Source organism: Pholcus phalangioides, unplaced genomic scaffold, assembly GCF_987345545.1.
Source record: "Pholcus phalangioides strain wild (caught in Gottingen) unplaced genomic scaffold, Ppha-v1.0 ptg000005l_1, whole genome shotgun sequence".
NCBI classification, from domain to species: domain Eukaryota; kingdom Metazoa; phylum Arthropoda; class Arachnida; order Araneae; family Pholcidae; genus Pholcus; species Pholcus phalangioides.
This window is the reverse complement of record NW_028301598.1, coordinates 3,411,990-3,431,274: the sequence shown is the minus strand read 5'-3', so window position 1 is coordinate 3,431,274 and position 19,285 is coordinate 3,411,990. Positions and strand designations below refer to the sequence as shown.

Below are 19,285 nucleotides of genomic sequence, written 5' to 3'. Positions count from 1 at the left end.
TGGGGGTTGTGAACCTGACGAAGTTTGTTTCTATGTAACGCTTGTTATGTATAGTGCTGCCATCTGCCACCAATGTTTCTCACTATGACTGAATAATTTATCGTTGTAGGCCTGTTGCTCTGTGGTGACACTTTTAAACGGGGAGATAGGCTCGCATTCGCGCCCTGAAGTTGGAACGCATTTTAGAAGCTACAATCAATAAGTTTTTGATAAAATTAATCTATTAATAGATCCATTCTGGAATAAATTAATGAATTACCCAAGGTATATTTAACTGACATTGATGAGATATCTCGTCACTACTCTGTCATACTGCGAAAAGCCAAAATTTCAGCTACTGCCACCGGATCGGCATAAAGGCAATGAAGGGGGCATTTTAAGTGAGCACGCAAAAAGCAGACTTACCCCTGGTGAGCTAAATCTCTGGTCTGGACTGGGTTTTGCCCCACAGCACAGACCTTCGCCCAGAAGAAATTCGCCACTATAGCCGGAGACAGCAGGAAAACACTATTCGATCCGCGTCACGGGTTCGCTGTCCTTTTGTTTACTGAATACCGAAATTCGAACAAAGCCTGTGATTGAAATCCATGCAAATTGACTTACTTTCTTTCAAACCGAGCACAACTTAGGTCTATCACTATCTATGGGCGATTTACTACCTAGTGAGTTGTGTCGGAAGTGTAACTGTTTGTACCCAACAATCTGAGCGCGTATGTAGTGCTGCCATCTTTATTTCAGAAGTGATGTGTCACGATTTTTTTACATTTTAAAAACAAATATATATATACACACACAGAGCTCATTTTAATTAACAATTTTATCAAGTACAAAAAACATTTCTCTTGCTTATTTTTTTTGTCACCATGGGCGGAGATACGGGGAGGGGGGGGGGCATGCCCCCCCAGCATCAAAGGTGGAGTCGACTGATCTAATGTATATGTGAATTGATATCATCATCGTGCCCCCCTCAGAAATAATGACCTTGCCCCCCCCCCGACTTCCAAGTCTGTCTCCGCCTATGTTTGTCACCTCAAAATATTTCTCGTATTTATTTTCTGCGGGTCCTCAAAATATTTCTCTTTTCTTGTGCTTCAAATTATTTCTCCCATTCATTCTTTGCGGGTCGGCGAATTATTTCTCTAATTTCTGCTGGTCGGCAGTTATGAAAGGGTTGAACACTAAGCTATCCCATATAAAATAAAAGAAAAAAAAAACCTTGGACAAAAACATTGAATGACAGAAAGTTTCTGAAACACATCGAATATGAAATTTATTCTTTCCTCACCAACATACATTACAAGAATCGTTTTTTTTCCTGCATTTACCATCTCCAAACACACCCTTGGAATATTGTGTTATTATGTGTGAATTAGAGAGAGAGAGAGAATACTGTTTATTACATTGAAGTTTTTTTTTCGAATCTTTGTTACAGCGATTCACTGTCGCAGATTCGCAAATACTGTTGCAGTCACGTGACGATCAAAAAACAAACTTCTTTCACGGATACATTATACACAAACAAACAATATATTCATATCTTTATTTGGCCTTCCACCTCAACACAGTGTTAGATCCATTTTTCAAGTGAATGACGAGTGGATAATGCAGTATTATGATAACTCCCGTTTTGACCATTCGTGTATTGGGTGTCTGAGATTCAACAGAAAACAGTGATCAATGAAATATACGTAAGAAATGTTTATCCAACAAAAACAGTTATCTAATCTCACTGAATCTGCTCAGAGTAGCGAAGGAACACATTAAACTGAAGAAATTTGTATATAACTGAATTCTGGAAAGCCACTTTTCAATTAACAGCTATTTTCATTTCGTGTTAACAAGCTGACTAAACATCACCTCACAAATGTGCTGAATAAATTAATGTGCTATAAATTATGGAAAGAATGAGTGTACAAATAACATAAGATGCTAGAAAAATTTTACGACTCAAAATAACAGTGAAACCAAGCTGAATAGTTTCCCTTGTATTGGATGATCATCATGCCCTCCTTCTCCCCCAGACCTTCATGTCTATCTCCATCTACATAGGTCAGTAGCAATCTTCAGAGTTCAACTGTCAAAGAAACGGCTTCTCACAGCTATTACTGGTATATCGCACATGCACCTTGTAAACATTTCTCTGAGGAATTTCTAATTAATCAGTGCCTGCAGGAATGTGTTGTGTGAGTGTATGTATATGCATGGCCCTACAGTATTAACAACGTCAGAGTTATGCATGTCTCATGTTTCAGAAGTGACTGCCACCTGTCTTTTATATTGGAAGTGAAAGTGCCGATTCCTGAATTATCATGTTGAAGATCTGTCTGTTCTCTGTAGAGAAACTTTAGCAAATGGGAGATAGGCTCAACTTTTAAAAGACGCTCACGGGTACAAACACCTGATATTCATTACAAAAAGTCAAAATAGAAACTATCATACTCGATTCAGCTATTTTCTTGAATCACAAAATTTTACCTAGTGCTCTGTGCATAAATACATATTGAAATTAAATATGAAGAGGAAGAAGCCGATTTTATACTTTATGGTATCAATAATATCTATCGATTAAACATCTTCTCTTTGAAAAATACCAGCATACGCGCACGTACGTACCGTAGCCACAATCAAAAGACCAATCACATTCGCCACACATACACATACAAATGCTTAACGTTTCATAATACTTTTCCAAAGCCAATCCTACAGATTAGTTACATCACACCACAGGTACATATACAACGTTCAATTCATGTCAAAGTGCACGTTCAATGGATGTACGGCCTACTTTACATTCTTGTTTCCCGATTCAGCGCATCCCTTATACATTTTTCCTACACGATGAACTTTCAATCGTTAATCTTCACAAAACCAGCTACCGAAATACAAAAAGCCATATTCTAGATACATATATATATATATATCGCAACGAGAAAAGCGTTACATGCGAATATTTACAATCCATCCAATCGCTAATACTATTGCGCTACTTTGGAAATGTAGAAACGTTCAACCTAACCCGGGTAATCGTACAAAAACAATTCATCGCTAATGTATATCGAACAGAAAAAAATATATCGATAACAAACGTAAATTCTCGTTATTCATCAACTAAATAGGAAAGAATACTGTTAAAATTCATTACTTGGAATATATAAATACACAAAAAAAAAACACACACACAATACATATTATATATAAAATTTCCTCTTTTTATATAAAAAAAATCTTGGCAGTGATTTGCTTCGTGGAAACTAGTGACTAATTGAAAAAAAACAGCGATTGCACAATCTATTCTCGCTCCTTTCTTGTTTGCTTCATCATAACAAATATGCTTCTATAACATTTGTATTGCACATATTTACTGCGATATGGCTAAGATTCTGTAAGCTAGGTTGCTACAGAATTAATTTGCAGTTGCGCCAAAGTTCTGACCCAGAATTATTTTGTTCATCAAACATTTCAAATGTCATAAAAATTAAAGATGGCACAACATCCAAACAGGGGCCACAACTAGGGGGAGCAGGCGGGTCTCGTGCTCTGGGCCAATGGGGGAGCAAATTTTATTTTCAAACCTCTCCCACACCATTACAAGGGGGGCGCCAAAATGAGTACTTGCCCAGGGGGACCAAACATCTAGTTGTGGCCCTGCATCCAAACACCCCCGAAAAATGTAAAAAAAAGTGAACACAAAAAATCAATCAACAGCAATTTATTGTGTCAATCACCATTAGAAGTCATTTTGGCGGCAAATTTTTGGCAAGGAAACAAGGCTTTCTTTCGCTGTTATAAGCAGAGTTGTCTAAACACATGGGCCTACCTGGGCATGGCTTTAATAGTGGGGGGACACATGATGTCTGGTTACAAATTTTTTAGTGTGTAAACCGATAGACTGGTATTTCTAGCCAGGTGAGAAGCCATCCGAAAAATCACTTTGTCCTGGGCCAGAGTCGCTGGCATGTAGAAAACATTGGGAGGGGGACTGAAAGTTGCCAGTTGTCCTGTATATATGGGACTTGAGCCCGTATGTAGGAAGGGGGATTCATCGTGTTGTATATTCATTAATTACTGTATAATTTATATACCTCACAAATTTATTGGGGGGGCAGGTTCTGGCAGCTATATCCTGGAGTATATGATGCTCTCCAGGCAGAGGCAGCCCTGAGGAATCATGACACGGGCATAGCCAGAAATTTTTTCTGACAGGGAACACTGATATTTTAGGAGAGACCAAAGGCATGGCTCCCACATCCTGCACCATGTCCCACCGCATACTGAGACCTTTGGCCAGCCTTCCAGTCAGATTTTCAATGAGCCTGTCCATAGTGAATTTATAATCTGAAAAACAGAAAATGTTAAGATTTTTCCACAGGTGGAGACCTGCAAGCTGCAACTTTGAGGGGGGGGGGGCTGTGACCAAAGGGAAGAGCAATAGAATTAATCTTGTTCTATATATATACCAGCCATTTCATCACACTTTGAGTCATACTCATAGCCAGAAATCCAGAAATTTTGTTCGGGGTGGGGGGGGGGGAACCAAAGTGATAGACCAATATATTTGGCCATCTTTTTCCTTTTTTTGATCATTTTCTCACATTTCGAGGGGGATCAAGAACCCCAAGTCCCCCGCTACCGCCTTGCTTGGAGTTACACTTTAGTTAAAGCCTTGCCTCATGATGATGAGATCAGGTCATGGCCCCACAAGGGTGGAGCTGACAGTTGGGATCCCAGACAATTCATATCTTTGTTTTATTTTTACACTGTAAATTCACTATAGAGGGGGCTCCAAAGATACCAGTCTAGAGAATAAACGGATACAGGCTCCTCGAAAGGGGGCGAGAGGGCAGGGTGGATGCAATGAGTGTGTATTAAACAAGGAGGAGGCAATGATCCACCTGCACTCTACCGCCTTTGCCAATAATACTATTTTTTTATCAAAAGAGAGCAGAGGTGGCTAGAGAAAAAAATCTGTACATGTGTGAGGCACTAACCCCCCCCCCCAAAGGCGCTCTAGAAGGGGAACCAAAAATAGAGAAGATCTAGAAAATAAATCTAGAGTGCCTTTGGAGGAGGGGGGGGGGGTTAGTGCCTGCATTGCCCAGATCTATTTACCTAAAGGTCCTGCTGCAAGATGTGGAGAGGCCACAAATTTTGTATTATGATTTTCTAAAGTATGTGAGTTAATGGGCAGTGACTTTCGGTTAAGTAGGGTCCTCAGTACATCACTTGGGCCCACAGGTGCCAAAATGAAGAAAACATTGAGGGGGCTGAAAGCTACAGTTGTCCCATATATCCGGGACTCAAGTCCTATGCAAGGAGAGTGATGCATTGCATTGTATATTAATTATTGAGGAGCTCCAGACAGCCTCAGCCTATAATCCCTATACTTGGGTAAACACCCCCCCCCCCACCCCCTGCTTTTAAGACAGCTCACATCATGAGACACACTGGGCACGGTAACCTGGTCGATAAGATACTTGCCTAAAGTACCAAAGGATGTTTAGAGGTGTCGCGAGTTCGATACCCGGTTTGTCCTTGTCAGAAAACTTTCCTGACACAGGGGTACAACAAAAAAAAAACGGTGACTTGACCGCAGCAAAAAATTGCTACCGCAGGAAGTCCCCCATCGAGGGGTTAGCGCACCAACCTCTCGACGAATATAAAAAACAAGCCTGCCGTTCAGAATCAGCAATAAATTGTAGGTCCCGGTCTAATTAGCCCTCGTGTGCAGAAAATGACCGTGGTGCGACAAAAATGATCAAATGAGACACACTTCTGTTAAAAATTTGCGTTTTTCCTCATCAGATTGGAGAATATTCATCCATGAAGGGGAAGAAAAATGGAAAAGTTAATGAAGCCAAGGATACACATTTAAGTAATAAGCACGATAACACAATAAAAATAAGACACTCTTGACAAAAAATAATTGAAAAATGGCATTAAAAAGATAGAGGGATAGCACGTTGGCTTGAAAAACATCCTGGTTACCAACGATAAAACTTCGAAAGAGCCAAAGCAACAATGTAAATATTTAGAGATGGAAAAAAAACCTTGTGTAGTTTGGCTGCAACCTCACTTACGGAATCATAGCCACTGCAATGTTCTCAATTATTAATTCTTCTTGAAAGAAACGGTTGAAATGAAGCATTAGCGACATGCATACACACACAAATAATTCAGAAAATAGTGTCGTAAGCACAGGAGACAAAACCATGATAAATTTGATTCTACAAATCAATGGTTCAAGAAGGGGCAGCTCATTATTACTGAGAATTCTAATTAACTTAAAAAAATAAAATTCAATCAACATTAGTTTCATTTAGAGGGGGGAAAAAAATATATTGTTCTGTAAAATTTGCAGGCGGACGACATTTTCATGAGACCTGCGGTTATAAATGGAACTTACAGTATATACTCATATATAAGTCAAGTGTTTTTGCTCGAAAATTCATTCAACTTATCATATTCACACTTGAATCAAAACTATTAAAAATTTTGGTTTTTGATTGATTTGTGTTTCTTGTATGTCAAAATGCTCTTTAAAAAGAGAAAAATAATAATTGACTGATTAATCAATTAATTAGGGCCAATATCTTTACTAGGACCATTTGAGTGAGGTATGTCAGGTCTTAACTGCAAAAAAAAAAAAAAATCATTAAAAACCACTAAAAAATGTAAGGTACACATACAGGCCTGTAACTAGGCTGGGGAAACCAGGGCCCACGATCTGAATTGTGGGCCTCACACAAAAATGTACACTTATATTTTGCACGATAATAATCTTTTCAGGGTGGGACCCCTAAGAAGGCAAGCTTATGACCATGTACACATGTGTACCTCTGGAGCCAAGAGGTTGTATTTGGGTCGGTTTTTGCACACAAAAACCTTGATCCCACTCCTGAAGTGGTTTCGGTGGTCCTTCCTTAAGTTGGGGGGGGGGAGGGAGTATGTTAACTTTACAATAATAATATATGACAATTCATATTTGAAGAAATACAGTTTTCTACTCATGCACACAAGTTTTTTCAATTCAAAATTTTTTCTTATATTACCGAGAGGGGGGGGGGGTGAAGCTGGCTTACACAGGCAAGTTTTTTAGAAGAAATTCAACCAGAGTTTTACCAGAATCCCCCTTCACAGCTGGGAAGGAGACGCAAAGTAGATGCCACCCTGCCCATGAAAACAGATTCAGCAGCATAATAAATCCCCTGGGCCAAGCAATGGGTCTCCCCCCACTCCAACAAATTGGAGACAATTGATGGTAACTGCTACGGGAAATAGGGCAGTCAGTCTGAGTTTTTGGGAGTATCGAGAGATAAACAAGTTTTCTTCTGAAATATGTCTAATTTTTGGGGATTGGCGGCTCTCCATACACAGGTTTTTAAATTTTTGTCATCTTGATGACCCTCAAATAGGGAGGTCGGCTTATACACGAACAAACTTACACACTAGTATATATGGTAATTGTTTTTCAAGTTTCTGTTATCCTGTCGAGCGAATGGAGGAGCACGTAGAAAGTTACCATGTAGAGCAGGGGCCTTCAACCTTTCACGCAGATATTGCGGGGACAAATTAAACTTTCCACAAAGCCTGCGGGCCACCAAGTCATAATGCAGTGTATTCTTGGTTATTAAACACTTTGATTTACCCTGAATTTAGTTCTTTCATTAAATATTAATTTTTATTTACTTTCAAAGAACTTCATTTCATTAATAACAACTTAATTTCAATTATCTTTTTACCAAATCCGAAATTTTCCCAATAATTCTGAAATCCTTTTCTTGTTAATTTAAAGTTTTCATTAATTATGAAATTATTTCTTTCAAAAATTCTCAATTTTTTGATTTTGAAATTATTTCTATCATTGATTCTGTAACTATATTTTTCATTAATTACAGATTTTCATTAATTGTGAAATTTTTTTTCAATAATTCTGGAATTATTTCTTTCATTTCAGATGCTTTCCAACATTTCTGTAAATTCTGAAATTATGTCTATCTTTTTGGATGCTGAATTTGGCCTCTTGGAATATGTAGCCTGTATGAAATCATAGGCCTCAAAGACTGTTTCAGTTCCTGGTCTCCTGAATCTGTTATGATGCCCCTTTTAATATACAGTCGAATCCTGTTTTAATGAATACTGTTACAGCAAAAATCTTGTTTTAACAAACACTTTTCTACTCCTCCCAGATAAGTTTACATAGGAACAATGCAAAAACCTGGAATTCCTTCATAATGAAATTCTGTTATAACGAAGTGATTTATCCAGTCTCTTGGAGTTCATTATAACAGGATTCGACTGTATCAAATGTACAGCATTACTATTGAATCTGGAAAGAAAGCTAAATCGATTATCTGTACAAGAGTACAGATTTCAGTGTCCAAAGCTATTTAACAATTTTTTTTTTTTGGAACTGAATCATTTTTCTATGTGAAGTAGCATTTCTTTAAAAAAAATGGTCAGCAGGCCACAGCAAAATGCTTGGAGGGCCACATTTGGCCCCACTAGCAGGCCATGGGTCGAAGACCCCTTGATGTAGAAGGTGCCGAAAAATAAGATAAAAACATAAAGGCATCAAATTATTTAAATAGTAACTAGGATATCACAAATACAATATATTAGTTTCATTCACCTTGATTAGTGCTGTTCAAAAAAAAAATCAAAAACATAAGTAGACTCTGCATTGCATAAATAAAAGCTTCACAAGATAAAAATTGAACGATTTAGCGTATTTTTTATCCAAATACATATTTTTTTTATGAAATACATTGAACATCATTGGTGGATGGTATAAAATTATTCTCTCATATTTACTTGCTGATGGAACCATTTGTAGTGATTCCTGAGAAAAACTACGCGACAGACCTTGGCTATTTTGAATCATCATGACAACGTTAAAGATAAAAATACCAAATACAGTTAAAACTGCACATACCAAGAGCATCGATAGCATGAAATTTTGCAAGTACCTCAATATTTGTGAGAACTTGTTTTAGATAACTTGTAATCAGGACCATATTGTGTCATCTCATGGCCCCGGGGCAGACTTTTCCTTCGGGCTCCTCTTGAAAGGGTGGTTATTATGTGAAACAAGGGTAAACTTTTATGGGGCCCCATATTCAGCTCGAGCCCTGGTTTCCCCAGCCTAGTTACAGCCCTGCTCGTAACACAGAACTTGAAAAATTAGAAAAAAAACATTTAGGTGCCAGCCCAATTTCCTATGAGCCAAAAGCATGGTTTTTCTTTAAGAAAAATAATCCTTCATAATGTTTTTTATATCTTGTTGCAAAAAGGTTTGGTGTTTTTAACAGCTGCAGGTTTATTACCCGTAAGCTTTCTTCATCACCTGATTCTCTAGCAAAAACTTGTCTATTTTGCTCCTGGAACATTTCATTTAGTAAAACCTTAGTAAAGTTTTGTTTTTTTCAGAGGTGAATTTCTTTAGCCTCTGGAATGTACTTCCCAGAGATGTATTTACAGACAATATCTCAGGACAGCAAGTTTAGCTAAACGGCAAATTTAAAGGATGGTTGGTCACGAAAACTAGACAGGATGAAGGAGGCAGAATTCATACAGCGCCCATGGTCTGAAAAACCATAAATCTATCTCTGACAGAGGCTATAACCTGAAGGAGAGATTTTTTTGGACATTATGTCGAAGCGAACTCAGAAAGAAAAAATTAGTCTCCATCTGGAATCAAACCCTGGTCCTCTTACAATCTGGACAAGTTCGCTATAAATAAAGAAAGCACAATCATGTCTCTCATGGTGTATACGGTGGCACACTTACCAAAATTGCAAGAGAACAGCATTCGATTCCCGATCTATGCATAATATCTAGAAGAGCCTTTTTCCTTGATGTGTCATGGGCTGAGAAAAATCTCTCTGTAGAGGCTGTAACCGTTTCAATCAATTCACTCCTGCCTGCAATCTTCCTCACATTGGACAATGACTGAACTTTGTATATTCCCTCCTCCTCCAAGGATATTTTTTACTTTTAAACCAAACACAAAAACTTTTCAGGGCAAGGGTTCTTAACCCTTCATATTCCAGACCTTTTGTGTCACCTTGGACCCCTTTACAGAATAACATTCAGCACATATTAATGCAAAAATAATAAAAGTTAATTATTTTCTCATTTCAGCTCTCATGGACTCTCCTCTCCCCGAAATGGCTCCATACATAAGACTGAAAAAAATTCCTGGAAGCAGAAGAGCCCTTAGTATTGCACCCTTATCCAGGTTTTCAGTTAATGATTTTCATTTTAAGTGTCTTCACTTTTCGGCACAAAACTAAGTCGAACTTCTGTAACTTGAATTTTTGAGATATCAAAGTATTAAATGATACATGCATGTCAAATATTTATTATATAATGCTGCAAGGTATGAGCGAGTTTTTTGCTTTGGTATGAGCAAGTCCAACTGTAAATTGGTGTTTACAGGATGCTCCAAAAAAATTAACACATTCGTTTTCTTTGTAAGAACACAACAACAACCAACTAACTATGCTCGTGTAAAAAGAAAAACAATTTCTGAGTGAAACAAAAACTTGTGATAGAAAAATGAGTGAAAATGACTACAACATCGATTGCCAACAATTATTCTCTTCCACTGTATTTCGGGCTCAACTCCAGTCCTGACACCGGTTTTTTTTTTTACGCAGCTATCACACGGGAATCACAAATAATCATCAAAAATAGTGGATAATTACAGTTTTCACTTGTGGATTGTTTTGTAGATGAAGAAACAGCTATTTTGGCAGAGATAGGTGTGATCACTCGGATTATACCAGTTAAAATATCGTCTAAATATCTACGTCTATTACAGTAAGAAAATTCTTCGCTTTTAGTCTTACTAATGCTCGAAAATAAATCTGAATGATGCGATACGAACAGGGTAGAAGATTAAAATCTAATGCTCTCAGCAGACATGATAAGGCCGTGAACACCATGCACCCGCATTGCACATACCCTTGATAATTAAAGAAAATAGGTTACAAGTTTGTAAAAGGCCATAAAATTAATTGCAAAATATCTATAAAATAAGGAACTTGATAGCATTTTGGGGATGTGAGAGTTCGTTCTTAGAATTTCATGCAAGTATTAAAAGCTAACTTGACTGACTTCTGCAACGATATCTAACTAGCGTGTTCAAGACTGAAAAACAAACAAGAATTTTAAAAACCTGTCCTTTCCATTAATTAATGCTGAAATTTGCCAAAAGTGATTCATGCTTCCATGCATGTGTTAGAATGACCGAAACATGATTTAAAGTTCGCAAAATATGAAGAGATCCAGACAAATGTATTTGTGTGTATAAACAATAATGATTCAGTGGTGGGCTTCTTCTTTTAGAGTATTTATTCTCGCACATACTTTCAGCGCCGGGCCCAATTTCATGCTCATGGTACTCATGAGATGGTCTTCTTTCAGAAGCAGCAGGGCTTGTCCATCTATTTCTTGAGACCGAAACTCATCTGCATAATCCGAACAGCCTGGCAAGTTCCTCACAAAATCATAGACATCAGTTACCTGAAAATTTATGGAATCATCATGAATTTAATCATTTAAATTATTCGTAAACAAGAAAAGGGCAGTTACCGATCTATGACACCAACGAACAAAGATAAAAACCAAAAAACACAGAAATATTTATATGAACATATACATTTTTTAACATACAATGGCACACATTATATTTGTTTGGAAGACTTATTGGTCAACGGTAGAACATTTTAGTTGACGGTCGATTATTTCTACATACATGTGCTAAAGTATGAATATTTAAATGTAGATTAGCTAACTAATGGTATTTCAGTAAAGATTTACAGTTACCTTGAAGAAAACTGAATTTAAGCGACAATTAAAAACCAAAGAACAATCAACACAAATCAGGGCTGGCAAGGTTCTGGATATTATAATAGTAAAAACACCAGAGTGAGTATTCACCATGTTTTTACCATATTGTCCAACAGGGCTTGACAAATCACAATTTCCAGATCGCCATGGCGACTAGAAAATCAGTATTGGCACCTAAAATATTCGACATGTCATTGCTAAATTAGAGTCCAAGGTTGACGCAAAATTTGCTGAATTCATTGCATAACTTCTTCTCGTGTTGAAAAACGTAACCAAGTCCTGGAAAAGGCAGAAAATGTTTATTTAGGACTGTTTTTTCTGTTTGCAACCATTTGAAGATGTCTATAGAGTAAACCACCAGAGAAATGGTCAAAACTGATATCGACCAGGGTGGTTGAAACCGGTTACTTGTTTGTTTTCAAAAATCAGTTTCTACTTGTTAAAAGTAAAAACTGATTTTAATTTAAAATTAAATATGAAAGAAACAGTTAAAACTATCACAACATCAGTTTTAAGATCATTTCAATGTATTTTGATAGTTTTGACCACTTTCAGCCAGTTGAAACCATTTTTAGCCAGTGACCTGATAAAATTGGTTTTAGCTGGCTAAAATTACACAACCCTGCACCAAGGCATTAACTAGCACATGGCCATTACAGACAGATGATGGGGCTGTTGCGCGGGTGCATGCACACACACTACAATATATATTATCATATTCATTCTCCTGTACAGTAGATGCCACTTATTAGAATCACAGATAATGTTATCATGGGTAAATGAACCAATACCATTACATTAGAAAAAATTTGTTTATATAAGACAGATAAACAAGCGTTTTTGGTCTTGGAATGTGTGGTTGAATCGCAATAGCAAAGGTGCACTGTAGGGTTTTTTTTAATGAATGCACAACGGTACTTCACCAAAATTAAATACCATATTTTTCTGATGTATTTGTCACGATATGTGCTATCAACCACTCAAGGGTGCAAGGATCTGTAATGTGTTAGGTTTCTTCATGATGCAACTTGGGTAATGTAAAATCTACCACAAATCATTACAACATCATTATCACAAGTCAAGCCAATAGCCAGAAATTTCGTTTGGAGGAATAACCACTTTAATTTTTTTTGGGGAGGGGAACCAAAAAGATAAAACAATAGATTTTGCCATCTTTTGCCCTTTTTGTCATTTTCACACAGTTGGGGGGGGGGGCAGACCCCCAAGTTCTCCCCCTGCTACAACCTTATCACAAGTCAAAAATATTTTTTATTTTTTCATATTTTGAAAGTTATCATTATCAAACCTGCAAGACTATGCAAGGGGTCAGAAAGTTCCCTTATTAAAAAAAATTTCCGTACTCAGTTCGAAATGTCTTAATCAGGCCGCAATAGCTGCCATAATTCATGTAAGTGTAACACTTTCTTTTGCAATTTCTTTCCTACAGTGAAGGCATATGCAAAGCAAAAGAAAGTCTTTTTCTTAATTTCATGGTCGGTTTCTCTTTCAACTGACCACATTCACAGTCCTTGACTGGGAAACTTTCGCAAGGAAATATATAGAATGTATGAAATATAATATAAGCATCATAATTGATAATACACATTAGACATTTTTCTATTCTAATTCCTCACAATTTCTGAATTTGAAAACAAAAGAATTTTAGCTTAACTGGGGGAAAAATCATGTTTTACACAATATGAAAAAAAAAAAATTCACAATTTACCATTTTGAAACCTGTTATGTAAGAAAGAAAAACAGTTGTCCCATTTCCACGTGTCCCTTTCAACCAAACAGGACATATGACCACCGCATTTACAACCAGGATTTTTTCCTGATATTCAACCAATCAGTTATTGTTACCAGAAACCCTGTAATCACATTAAAAGTGGTGTGCACTGTATTTATCTTTACTGCCCACCATTCTATTTAATGTTCGTATTCTTGTAAGTTGGATGTTCTCTCTTTCCATACCAGTTAAGAGTCCAAGCAAATGTCAGAGTCATCATGCGGGTGCTCTCCTTTTGATGATGGGTATGGACACTTGACTCTAAAAAGGCACTGAAGTGTCCTTGGCCAACGCAAAAAAAGAACTATTTTAACCGAGGCATAGAGTGGCAGCATGACCCACAAAAAACAAATTACTTTTCCTTTATACAGTGATATATCACTCTATAAAGATATTTTTTTCAAATCGTATTTCCATATAGTCCCATGTTAAACTCCTCTCGATACAACACCCTTTCCTGAGATAAATCCCTATACAACGATGTTTCGAGAAGATTTCGAAACTGCTACAATAATATTTTTAATATTTCACTCAAAATCACCTTCAATATATTTTTAAATTCCTTACCAGTTTTTATCCTTTCAAGGATGTCTAATATCATTGGTATTTTGAACTACCCACATACTCTTTGAAAGTATTAATTAAGTTGCCATGAGAGAAAAGCTATTTCCTGTATATTACAAAAAAGTGTTGTACAGTAAACTAATTTACAGGTGGAACTAACCAAAATTTCATTGATCAACTAACCAATTAAATTTTTTTCTGTGAATAGACATCCATGAATGTGTTTTATGGTGGCACTAATGGAAAAGATCTCTCGCCAACAACAGCATAATTGTGATAACCTCCCTGCAATGATTTTTTTTTTGGTCTGCAGAGTATCTTTATCCAAAGATGATGTCACTCTCCGCTATTCATACATAGATTTTTAACAGCTGCCTGATGCGAAGATATATTTTGGAAAGAGAAATTCAATTGCTCCTGCGGGGAATCGAACCCTTGTCCTTTCACTTACTACTTCACCGCACACCAACTCCGGTCATATATCGCCATACAGCAATTTCCAACCAGTGGAGTTGGGTGGGAAATGAAGGCTCCATCCATCGGTGGTCGCCCTAGGTTCAGTAGGTAAAGAACTTGCTTCTGATGTTCTATGCCCGGATTCGAACCCATGGACCTTGATGGTAACCTTCATAGTGGAAGACGAGCATCTTTACCACTGCGCCACTCTGGCGCTTCCTTTCACTTACACCCTAGACCACTAGGCTACAGAGGCACAACGAATATCTCAATCTTTCCTTGGAGCTCGTGTGCACTGAGGAGTGTGACATCTTCGGATAAGTCGCCATCTGGTGGCATTGTCAGCAATTGTGAGCTTTGGCCTGAGTTAAGTCTGATCATCCATGTAGGGTCCCGTTCAGTGCACACGAGCTCCAAGGAAAGATTGAGATATTCGTTGCCTCTGTAGTCTAGTACAGTGTTTCTCAACCGCCGGGCCATAACATCAGTCACACTGGGCTGTGAGTGATTCGCGGTTTTATTTTCCCATTAATTTCTTGTTAGTTTTGTGTATGGCCAGGCCTTTCACTTACGTAACTGGGCTGCAAGCTTTCAAAGGTTGAGAAACACTGGTCTAGTGTTCATCCAGAAAGTGAAAGGACGTGGGTTCAATTCCCCACAAGGGCAGTTGAATTTTCTCTTTTCGAAATATATCATCGCACCAGCTAGTTGTTAAAAACCTTTGTAGAGTATCTTTAAATCACAAGGCTTACTGTATTTCAGCTTATATAAGCACATTTTTTTTGCAACAAAGAACAAATAATGTACTCAATTGAAATCAACAAAATACTTAAAAAAGGACTAAAGAATGAAGTTTTATTATCGATAGCTTCAGTTTACTTTTCAAATCGAATGATGGAAAAATAAATCAAAAGTGAAAAATAATAGCTTACCGTCCATTTAAGTGGCGATTTTGTAGCGTATTCGGTTGTATATGTATCACAATCTTTTTCCATCTCTTCTACTTGCGATGTAGGCACCACGGAAGATTCCATACTCTCCACAACTGCGATTGGCGGTTCGTGACTCTCGAATTGAACTTCCTCTTCTTCCTCTTCATTACATGCTTTGTCCTCTGTATTTGACAACTGCTCTTCCTCAATAGCAGCAGGCTCGATTGGCGTTGGCGGCACCTGGATTGGTGGTAGAGTAATTGATTTCGTGTGTATCAGAAAAAAAAATCATTATTTGAAGGGTTTCAGACAAATAACGGTCTAACTTACATTTTTGCAAAATCTGTGTTTTGACTGAATAAGGTTCCATATAGCTTCCGTTACAGGTTCTTTAAGTTAGTTTCTGCAGAAACCCACATATTTCATTGTTATGCCATATTAAATCGTTGCAATCGTGCATTCTATAATTGGAACAATCGTTTACATTGCCATTGCATCTCATTTACCTTCCCAGATGAAAAAACAGTCTATGTTACTCAGGTAAAAAAATATTTTGTTCAGTGATAACTTCAATCATGTCTCCTGTAAAGTTTAAAGAAAACTACATAGACCGTTATCTGTCTGAACGTTTCATTTGAAAACATTATTTTATAACTGGTCTATAAGTAATTGGAAGCCAGGTGTTTTTGAAAACCGATTTTCAGATTCTCATCAACAGGGTTGTTTTGAAAATAAAGCAGCAGCAGCAGCAGCAGCAACTCCCCCCCCCCCAAGCATATATGTACATTACATTTTTACTGAATTAAAGTTTTATTCATCCCAGTAGTGTCACCTGCACCCTCAAATCTATCCGATTATGTCACATATTTGATTTTAATCATAAAAATGAGCTTGCAAGTTGAATTCCAGACAAAATTTTGCAGTTTGTGATTTCTTAAATATAACTTTTCAGTCTTGTTTTAGCAAAATTTAGTAAAGCGGAGCTGCCCTTAAAGGTCTGCAGTAGGAACGTCAAACCTGTTGTGGGTTTGGGGAGGGGCAACCTCACTTACGGTAATAGAAGTGAAAAAATATATACATAATATCAAATATACAGGGAGGGCAAAATGTCCGTAGAAATTTTAAAAACAAATAAAAACCAGAAAAATAACCGAAATAAAAAATGGTTTGCAGGATTAACATTGCTAGGTCACTGAAATATTTTTGAGACAGGGAAAAAAAAAAACTAAAAAAAACAGCCGATAGGTGACACTGTGATGAGAGACTTCGGTGGAAATATGCAAATGAGACGGTTATAAGAACTTGCACTCCCAATCCACTACCAGTTCACCATCATAAACCTGCTGCACTCGGACATTGCTGGATTTGTGACTCGCCTGCAATGTGGTATCTTCTGTGGTGGTGGCACACATACTGCTGTAATGAATGATTTGAAGGCATTCTGTTCGTTACTTGCGTATTTTTTTCTTTGACTTGTGTACGTCAGTTCCACCTATCAGCTGTTTTTTTCCTTGTCTTAAAAAAATTCCTGTGACCTAGCAATGCTAACCCTGCAAACCATATTTTATTTTGGTCATTTTTCCGGTTTTTATGAATTTTTAAAGTTTTTAGACTTTTAGCCCACCCTGTATTTTGTGAATTCTGGGATTTTTTCTGTCATTAATTCTGAATTTTTATCAATTCTGAAATTTCTCTTATTAATTTGGAATTTCCATTGATTCTGGAATTTTTTTTTTCTGATCAATTCTGGAATTTCCCTGTAATTAATTCATAATTTCCATCAATTCTGTGATTTTCTTTCTCTCTCATTAGGGGTCATTCACGTATTACGTCAGCATCGAGGGTCGGGGGAGGGAGTTTCGGATTTGCTGACTTTTGATGACGAGGGGGGAAGGGGGGTTTGAAGGTTACTTACGTCATCAACCACCCTTTTTGAAGATATCAAATATTCTAAGCTGCTGACGAAATTTTGCTGACAAGGGGGGAGTCAGTGTTTTGCTGACTTTCACTGACAAGGGGGGAGTGGGGGTCAAAAATGGCTAAAAATCTGCTTACGTAATACTTGAATGGCCCCTTAACTCTTTCAGCGGTTTTTCAATTTTCCTGATCTACATTATAACTGCCACAGAGGAAATCACTAAACCTTCTAGAAATTGCCACCTGTTTTCAAGATTTTTTTTTCTTCTGATCTTGAAATATATTGCTTTCCTCCCTAACCAAAGAATAAAAATAAAAACAAGGAAGAGAAATACTCCATCTGTTTCTCTGTTTGAGATGTTTTTAGTCTGTACTGCCATACATGTATGAATTTAGCAGTGAATGAGCAATATATGTATATGTGGGGGTGAGTGTGATAAACAGTTATAATGCATAATTACCAATCGTCTCTGTAAGTTTGATGAATTTATCACTTTTACTATTGATTATGCATAATATCCAAGCATCATTAGTAAATTTTATAAATGCTAAAAAAAATTATTACTTTTACCAGCATTACGCATAATACCCAAGCAGAGACGCATTTATGGTTTTGCTGCCTCTGAGGGCTACATAAATTTTGCCACCCTTCTCCCATTCTAGTCCTATTTTTCTTGACTACTCTTACCTCGAATTCGCCATCCTGCATTATAACCCGCTTGCTCCCTTTCCCCAACCCCTGCAAGTACACTGTCTCTCACTCTTTTGGTCATTCCCATGCTCACACACTCTCTAAGTCACTCTTTTAGTCATTCACATGCTTACGCACAGTTTTTGTCACTCCTATGCTTCCACACCCTCTGTTTTGGTCACTTACATACTTATACATGCTCTAGGTCACTCTTTTGGTGACTTACTGGTATGGTTACTAGATAGGTCACACTTTCGATCATTTAGATGTTTACACATGCTCTATATCATTTCTTTAGCCATTCACATATTTGCAGAAGCTCTAGATCAGTGATTCCCAACGTGGGCATTGGAATGTTCTGGGGAGGGGTAGAAGCTACGGGTATAACATAGGCTCCTATGGGTTGGATTGTGTTGGGGGGCGGTGGGAGAAAAAAATTTCTGAAGAAGGGGGCGATGGGATAAAAAAGGTTGGGAAACTATGCTCTAGATCAATCTTTTGGTTATTCACATGCTTGCACATGCTCTAGGTCACTCACTGACCTCTCGCTCTGTAAGCCACTCTTTTGTTCATTCACATGCTTGCTCATGCACTTGCAAACTCTCTAGGTCACTTTTTTATTCACTCACTGACATGGATGGCTCATGCTTAGCTACCAACCCTAAAGACTCTTGCAGGAGGCTGACAGGGCTTTACCATAGGTCAGAGGTTCTCAATCGGTGCTCCGTGTGCACATCCCAAGGACTCCGCGGTGACTCAAGGACAATAATATAAATCAATAAATTTGATAGATAAATAAATAAAAGAGGCCTATAAGGTTCTGCCGTTAAAATTATGTACAAAAAAGGGCTCCTTGAGTCAAAACAGGGCTCCACCATAAAAATTATAAACTGGATAGAGCTAAGTGAGTCAAAAAAGGTTGAGGAACCGATGCCATAGGTGATCCTGAAGAAAACCTGATTTTTTGCAATACAAAGCTGCATGCAACTGTTTACCAATCATACTTTAGGTGACCATACGTCCCACTTTTAAAAAAGATTGTCCCGTTTTTTGGTCTAGAATCATTTTATTGTTCTTAAAAAT

General features: G+C 37.5%; 1 protein-coding gene across 4 annotated transcripts in view; it reads right to left on the bottom strand.

Annotated features, from left to right (window-relative positions):
• Positions 1-8,447: 8,447 nt before the first annotated feature.
• The window catches only part of LOC149085739 (uncharacterized), a 49,077-nt gene continuing 38,239 nt past the window's right edge, over positions 8,448-19,285 (bottom strand). For all 4 annotated transcript variants that reach the window (XM_089232134.1, XM_089232135.1, XM_089232132.1 and 1 more), the window contains exons 12-13: positions 15,595-15,834; positions 8,448-11,526 (exon numbers count right to left, since the gene is read on the bottom strand). In XM_089232134.1, coding sequence (XP_089088260.1) covers positions 11,326-11,526; positions 15,595-15,834 — 441 coding nt within the window. In that variant the 3' untranslated portion in view covers positions 8,448-11,325. The remainder of the gene's footprint in view (positions 11,527-15,594; positions 15,835-19,285) is intronic.